The following is a 9,082-nucleotide window of genomic DNA, read 5'->3' as shown; positions in this document are numbered from 1 at the left end:
AAACTCTTTTAATAAATAAGTTTAAACAAACCAATTCTTATAAATCATATTTTAATAGTTCTTCTTGCATAATGATAAATAAAGACCACCTAATATGCAGATCAAATGACATAATAAGGTTGTTTTAACTTAATTAATGATATTGAGTTTAAATTTTAAATATGTAACTGCTTAAATATTTGAAGAAAAAACTTTACCTTAATAGTGAAACAGAGAATACTTATCATTTCTACCAAAAAAAAAGGCTAAATGTCCATGAAAAATATTTGTCTAAGTATTATTATTTAGTTCTAAACTACAATATCTTGGTTTGTGTTAGCTTTTCTATTATTTTCTTCTGAACTGAAGTATTAGCATTTGTATAAAAGCATACTCCTCATTTACCATGCACATGAACTTTGAAATTGTAGAACATGTAACAGTATAGCAGTGTAAACACGGTGCGTGTTTTTCGTTTTTGAGTCAACGTAGACTCCACCTGTTCCCAAAACGAACTTCTTAAGGAGGAGTGACACTCTCAAATTGATGACAGCCTCTGATCACGATTTCGACCACATTGCTCGCTTCATCTGTGCCTTTGATTATGTCGCAGCATTGTCTACGTGGTGCCTGCTTAATTTTAAACCATGTTTACAAACTCATTAGTCATATTCATTTTAAGAACAAGAAAAAAAGAAACAAATCTAGTTTATAGCGTGTTTGGAAACACGTCTAAAAGCTTAAAAACCACGTCCATTTTAGAAAAATGTGACAATTACGTATCATATGGGGCGTTAATCTAGACATGAAAATACACATTGCAAATTCAAACATGTTATCAAATTTATAAATAGCTCGGTACAATCTTTTAACTTCGGAAAAAGTTTGGTGGAGACTAAGTTCAATTAATTTGAAGAGAAAAAGTAAGACAAAATAAATAATTAAATATATGACACTGATGATATAATGTGATAAAAATAGAAAGATAAAAAAATGATGTTAATAGAGTGTTTAATATATAAAACTATCTATATGTTACCTTAAAGATATTTTAAAGGTTTTTATTTGATTTTCCAATAACCACCAATAAAAATAATATGTATAAATCAGGAAACTATTGCTTTAATTCTTTTAAATAAAGACTTTAATTTATTTTCTTCAACCCAAATTCATGTACATACATTTTACTGCTTCAATTAAACAAAATGTGACAATTGGTATAATGTTTATTAGAAGATTAAATAAAATATTAATTCAAATACACAATTTCTATTTAAACTTACACTGTTTTTTTTTTCTCAAATTAAAAACTAAAAACTAAAATACATATAAACCTACTTTGATAGTATGAATTCATTTTTTCCTCCTAAATTATCATCATGTCCTTTCCACTATCTTTCCACTATATAAATATATAAGGAAATTAAAGACTCAAGGAGGAAAGTTGAGGAAGCAGATTAGCAGACTACTCATGTTTGGATGATAATCTCATTTTCTAATGATATGTCAACCATAAAAGAACTATACTATAAATGTGTCACTTGATGAAAACATATATTGCATGTATGGCATTATATAGTATATATATAATGTTGGAACACAAATGTAAGGTAAAATTATATATTAAGTATAAAAGCAAAAAAATTAAATATCATATAAGTGAGGAGAAGATTCATAAATATCAATCTTATAATTTTGAGTTAAAATGTAAAATTAAGTTTACTTATATGACTTATTTGGTGGTCTACGGATGAAAATATTCTTGATACGTATAAAATCATAAAATAATATGACATTATATGTGTAATATTATTATATAATTTTATTGATTTTATCACTTAATATACCTCATTTTCTCATAATTTAACTCCCCAAAAACATCAAATTATATAGGAACAATATAAAATATGAATTGAACTCTAACAAAATTAACATGTGATATCATTGCAAAAGTTTTACTTAATGTCATAATCAAATTCATGTGGAATCATTTTTACACCTTACAACTACAAGCAATTCAAACACACATAAGAATAAAAGTTAGGTTGACTTGATGTGATAAAGAAAAAAAAAAAGAGAAAAATGAATTCAAATCTTCCAGCTAACAAAATTTTCAAATTAATAACTAACATTTGTCAATAAAAAACATAAAACAAAAGTTAAACAAGTATATCTATCTCTTTACCTTTTTCCACAGCTCAGGCCTGAAGTATGAGGCAGTGACATTGACATATTGAACTTCCAGAGAACAATTAGACTTCTCGAGCAAAACATTGTCATATATCTTATACGAGGATTCAGTCCATTCCCCGAGTCCCCCATCTTCGATCTGATCCAAGAAGAACACCACGGGCCTCTTACACTGGTCGGGGATAACGGGTCGGGTATTGAATGTGAACGGGTCCTCATACCCACGCCATGTTTGAAAAGTCTTAAACGTTGTTTGCAACTCAATGGACGTCTCTAAAGAACGGTACAACTCCACATTGTAGCCCCAAGACACTGAGAATGTCCAATTCCGATTCGGGTCATAGCATATGCTCTTCTGGAGGATTCGACCTGGATCCATTTTATATGCGGATACAAACCTTTTTAAGGACTCGACCCGACCTGTGTCTCGAAACAATGGCTCTGAAGCATGGAGGTGGTGTAGTGACACAAGTGGCGCTATTGGGTGCGCCGCGAGAAGCCCGTATAAGTTACCACGAATGTCAGTCTAAACATTAAGGGAGGTAGAGAAAATTAATTAATCAGATTTCATGATTTTTCCACCAATATTTCAAAATAAAAATTACGAAAAGTTTGTTACATTTAAAAAAGAAGAACTTTAATGTAAAATAATTTAATATAAAAGCTAATTTATGTTTTCATGATTATAAAAATTAATATTTCGAAATAAATTAGCTGATTTTACCAGAAATTATTTAAAATAGCTTTAGATTTTAATAAGATTTTCTTAAATTTTGATTATATTGGAAAACTGAAACAAATTCATGGTTTATTTTCTTTCAAAAAATATATTCTTTTTATTTAAAAAGCTATATAACAAAGAAGACCTCAGATGTACCCCCAAAAAGGGAATATGTATAAAAACAAATCCTCAATGCATGTAATCAATGTGCAATTTTTCGTCAAATTATATCGTCATTTTGATTTAAGGAATTTTAAAAATATCAAATTAGATTCTAAGAAATTACTACGTTAGGATTAAATAGTGTATGTATTAATGGTGTAAAGAATTTTGCTATTTTTATCTAATCACAAATTATTTTTTATGATAAATTTGTTAAGTTTTTTTTTATAATAATCATTTTAAAAGTTATACCAACCATAACTTTTAGTTAGTTGTCATTATAAAAATTTTTTATATTAATAATGTATAAAAATTAAAATCTTATATTAATTAATTTATGGACCATTTGTTTAAACTTAACAACATAATTTTTATACAACATTTTCAAGGTTTTTCAAGAAACATTATTTTAATTTCTAAAATAGTATTAGCAATTTTTTTTAAAATCTAATGGTAATTTATATAATAAATGTAAGAATTTAATTTAATTATACTCAGAGTATTAGTGATTTTCACATTCTCATTCGATGAAAAATTATCTTACATGATAAATCTGTTTACTGTTAAAATAGTTATTTTAAAAGTCTTATCTAACATGATTTTAAATTAATTGACTGTGAAAAAAATATTTACTTTTGACCGTGCATGAAAATTAAATTGTTATGATTTTTAAAAAAATAATTTTTTTAATAAGTATAATAAAAGAAACATAGCTTTTAATCCGCGAATAATATTTGAACTTTAAATTGGTTTCAAAACTAACGCCTTACCAAATCAACATGCGTAGAGTAGCAGCTTGAACATCGATCATATTTGAAGTCATTAATTTGCTTGAATCAAAACATTCGTTGCACAACTAAATAGAAAATTGAATAATAATATCCATTTTATTAATAATAAATATCCATTATTATTGGTATCACTTTGAAAGTAATTAACATAAAGTCAAAATCATTATATTGGATAGTTTATAATTTATATTAGTATGAAAATTATTTACATTATCTATGTAAATAGTATTATTTATTCCAAACAGATTTTGCAATATACATGTGAGATCAAATTACATAGTATAACTTTAACAATTATTATATCACTTTATAATTTTTAACTAAATAATATTTTCATAAAATTTACTGTTGGATTAAAAGATTCTTTTCAAATAGATCATACGCAAAATTTCATATTAATTCAAAATCATTTACTACCTCATTCATATATATAAAATCAACATAATATAAGCATTTTAAGATATACTAAAACATAGATTATTTGATTATCTTCTTGTTGTTATTCAATTTTGATAAAATTTGACACAAATGATCACATACCTGATGAAAACCAGGCTCTTTGGTGAGTTGAACACCAATCTCACTCATGCATGCGTGAACCTTTTGATCAGAGCCAAACAACACAGCATAGTGATTAATGCATCCATCCAAAATCTTCACTAGCACTTCTGCCAAAGGGTAGCTTATGGCAAACCCACCACCACCAAAAGCCATGCCATAGGTTTGTGCCACGTTTTGTTCCACGCTCTCTGAGTTGTCTCCAATATAGTACATTTCATTGTGATCGTATTTCGCAAGCACAGTGACTAGGTTCTCCGTGAAAAATACAGTGTCATTGTCTCCCATCACAAACCACCTCACGTTTTCTAGCCCTAACTGGAAAGTCTCCTTTAGAATTCGTGCCAAGTGGATTGCAAATTGCAACCCTACCTTATTCGTGTACATGAATGATGATGTGACACCAGAGACTTTATATGGCGGTAAAGTCTCCGGCCACGTCTCTTTGGCTAGAACTAGAGGTTCCTGTTCCAACCACATAAAGCCTCTAGTGACATTCGGCTGCCACCAGACTTCGGTGTAGTGTCGATGGTCCTGCCAAGACTTGGCAGAACCACCCATGCCAAACACAATGTGGGAAATATTGGTTGGTTCATTGTTGTTTTCAAAGGTGGATGGATCGTGTGAGATTATGAAATGGTAAGGGTGTTGAAATGGTGAGTAGTTGTAATTATGATGGTAGAGAGAGAGAGAGAGGTAAAAGAAGAGGGAGATGATAAAGCAAGTGCATAGGGCAAGGCTAGTTTTGAGGAAGAGGGAAAGGAGGTTGGTGAGTTTGATGGTTGGAAAGGCAAGGGTTTTCCATGCCTTAGTGAGATAGTATTGGTGAACTTTTAGAAAGGAAGAAGCTAGCGACATATAGAATGCGAAAATTATGTGGTTGCTTTTGAAGATGGAAGTGGGAAATGAGTTTTTCTTTGGAATTTGCCTAAAAGGAATAATGACTTTGTGTATATAATGGGGTTAGTGATTGGAGTATGGAGGCTGATTGGGCCAGGGGGTTAATTAACTTGTGATTAATTCAACGTTTCATTTGTGATTGGAAAGTTATGCACAATAATTTTTTATGATATTTTTAACAATATATTTCTCTTTATTTTTGTATCCATTGTAAATTTTATTTGTTCTCCTTTTCTCTTTCTTGTTGTGTAATTTCTTTTTTACATGGATATTTCTATTAAAAATAGGCTAAAATGTATTTTTGGTGGTTTATATTTTCTATAATCATGGTCTTTAATCTTTAAAAGGTTCAATTAGTTCTTTATATTTTTAGAGTCAAAATGATAATTTTAAAATAATAGTTATTTTTTTAATTTTGGGACACGATTTTGACTTCTTCTTTTTTTTTTTTACTTATTTGACATGTAAAACTTATAATATTATATTCACATACATGAAAAATAAAATTCAACTAACATTTTAATAAAAGGTCATAACATGATAAAAAAAATAGGATGAAAAGCAAATCCGACGATCAAAAAAATTTAAAAATCTAACGTTAAATTCTTTTCACGTTGCATGTGAAACTCATTTTTTAATGTGATTTTCACCATGCTTATGGACTATCTATATGGTTGGAACAATAGTTAGATTTCATAGGTTTTATATAAGTAAATCTAATATGACTAATGTAACAACTTTCACCTATTGAATTAGTAAAAAAAGAGTTTAAAATTGTATCCTAAAATCGAAAGATAATAATTGCTTCAGAAGGATAATTTTGATTTATTGTAGAAACATAAAAGACTAATTTATTTTCTTAAAATAAAGGATCAGACTGAATGTAATAAAAAAAATAAAGGATTAAGGCTATTTTCAGTATTCATATAGTTTTTCGGGTTTTAGGTAGCCTTTCAACTAATTGTACCAAATATTTGGAAAGACTGACTAAAAGTTGAAAAATTAATGTATAAATGAAAGATTATAATTGATAGTTAAAAGCTGTTAAGTTGTTTTATTTAGTATTTATCTGATATTTTTATATAAGTTTCAATTTTATTTTATTGATAAAAATATTTTTTGAATATTTATAATTTTATTTTTTAATTAATTTGAACATCTGTACTTTTTTAATTTTACATAAATTATTTTAATTATATTTTTAATTTCAATTATTATATTTTTGACAAAAATTTTTTTCTAATCATCTTATATTATATCCTAAAATGTTTTTAATTGAATTTAAAATAAAGTAAAAATAATATACTTTAAATAGATATCACACTAATATCTTGAAGTACAATATTAAAAATAATAGAAAAATTATGTGAATAATGAAATGGTTAAATAAATAATTTAATATTAAAATATTACAAAATAAAATAAATCTATCAAGTAACAATATCAATATCTTGAAGTATAAAATAGAACAATAAAATAAATATTGCAAATAGTATAATGGTTAAAAGAAATTGTGTCATATGAAAATATCTAAAAAATGATAAAGTAAATAAAATAAACTTCAAGCTTATACTATTAGTTAATTTAAAAAAGGTAAAAATGAAAAAAAAAAACTTATCTTGCGTTAAAAAAAGGATAAAAATAATAATATAATACCTTATTAACGGAAGAAGAGAAAAAAAATATAAACTTAGGTCAAAAAGAAAATATAATAATATTTAAGAACGAGTTTTTCTTTTCTCATTTTTCATATATATATATATATATATATATATATATATATATATATATATATATATATATATATATATATATATATATATATATATATAGGGGAGGATCTCTATATATTTGAGGGTGGACAAATGTACCCCCTCATTTTACCTATATTTATGTTAAAATTTTATATTTTTGCACCCTCCTAACTTATTTTCATGTGAAGATAAATAAATGCACTCCTGTATTTTCTTGTTTGCACCCCTCATTTATTTTCATGTGAAAATAAATAAATACACCCCCTTATTTTAATATTTATACCTCTTATTTTTACGTGTTTGAACTCATTATTGTTGGATCGAGTGGCCTCAGAATAATTAAGAAGGGAGGTTGAATTAATTATTCCTAAACCTTTACTTATTAAAAAATTACTCTTCTAAGGCTTTTACTAAGTTGTTAAGAGAATAAGGAGTAGAAGAAAAACTTAACATAAAGTAAAAGCGGAAATTAAATGCACAGCGGAAATTAAAAGAGTAGGGAAGAAGGAGACAAACACACAAGAGTCTTTATACTGGTTTGGTAACAACCCGTGCCTACATCCAGTCCCCAAGCAACCTGCGGTCCTTGAGATTTCTTTCAACCTTGTAAAAATCCTTTAACAAGCAAAGATCCACAAGGGATGTACCCTCCCTTGTTTTCTTTGACCTAGTGGATGTACCCTCCACTAGAACTGATCCACAAGAGATGTATCATCTCTTGTTCTCAGTCCACAACCCAAGTAGATGTACCCTCTACCTGTACCACAAAGGATGTATCCTCCAATGTGTTAAGACAAAGATCTCAGGCGGTTAAACCTTTGATACTTTGTGAATGGGGATACAAAAGAATTCTCAGGCGGTTAGTCCTTTGAATACTTTTGTATAAGGGAAAGGGAAGAATCAAAAGAATTCTCAGACTGTCATTTTGAATTCTTTGACAAGGGAGAAGGGAGACACAAAAGAATTCAGGCAGTTAGTCCTTTGTTCTTTTGGAAAAGGGAGAAGAGAGACACAAAAAGAATTCATGCGGTTAGTCCTTGGCGAATTCTTTTTGGCAAAGGGAGAAGAGATGAAAAGAGGATGAATAACACAAGTTTTCAAGGTTTAGAAAAACCAGAAAACTATGGAAAGCTTTTGGCACAAAGAAGAAGAAGTTCAAAGAGATTCAAGGCTTGTAAAGGATTGTAATGAATTGGAAAAATGTATATTGAAAAGCAAATCAAAGCCTTGCTTTTATAGACTCTTCATGTTTGGCCAAGAGGACCATTTAGAAGAGTTATAACTTTTAGAAAAACTTAAAACCAATTTGAAAAAGTCAAAAACCTTTTGAAGAGTTACATCTTTTGATTTATTCAGAAACAATTACTGGTAATCGATTACCAAATCAGTGTAATCGATTACACAAGGCTTTTATGTGAAAGGATGCGACTCTTCACATTTGAATTTGAATTTCAACGTTCAAAGGCACTGGTAATCGATTACCAAAACATTGTAATCGATTACAGCTTTTTGAAATTAATTGGAACGTTGTAAATTTAGTTTGAAAACTTTTTCAAATCCATTTTGCTACTGGTAATCGATTACAACAATCTGGTAATTGATTACCAGAGAGTAAAAACTCTTTGGTAAACATGTTTTGAGAAAAACCATGTGCTACTCAATTTTTGAGAAAATATTTTCATACTTATCTTGATTAAGCCTTCTCTTGATTCTTGAATCTTGAGATCTTGATATCTTGAATCTTGATTCTTGATTCTTGATTCTTGAAATCAACTTTCCTCTTGAATCTTAAAGTGTTCTTGATTCTATCTTGAATATCTTGAACTCATTCTTTGATTGACCTTTGAGCTTTTTGTCATCACCTTTGTCATCATCTTTTGTTATCATCTTTGTTATCATCAAAACATATTTGAATCACTCTTGATTCACCATGAAGCTTTGCTTCTACAATTATTTATTTTTCTCATTTTTTACATGTTTATTATTATTTTATTACATATTGATTTGAAAGTCTAATTTTATCTTTT

General features: G+C 28.0%; 1 protein-coding gene across 1 annotated transcript; it reads right to left on the bottom strand.

Moving 5' to 3' along the window:
• Window positions 1-498: 498 nt before the first annotated feature.
• LOC114424889 lies at window positions 499-4,861 on the bottom strand. Its single transcript, XM_028391613.1, has 3 exons — window positions 4,384-4,861; window positions 2,165-2,695; window positions 499-609 (listed from the first exon to the last, which is right to left on the bottom strand). Exons 1-3 carry the CDS (start codon window positions 4,786-4,788, stop codon window positions 499-501), a joined length of 1,047 nt encoding a protein of 348 aa, XP_028247414.1. The 5' UTR covers window positions 4,789-4,861.
• Window positions 4,862-9,082: the final 4,221 nt, after the last annotated feature.

The sequence above is a fragment of the Glycine soja genome, chromosome 1 (genome assembly GCF_004193775.1).
Source record: "Glycine soja cultivar W05 chromosome 1, ASM419377v2, whole genome shotgun sequence".
NCBI classification, from domain to species: Eukaryota; Viridiplantae; Streptophyta; class Magnoliopsida; order Fabales; family Fabaceae; genus Glycine; species Glycine soja.
Note: the sequence above shows the minus strand (reverse complement) of the source record. Positions and strands in the feature narration are given on the sequence as shown.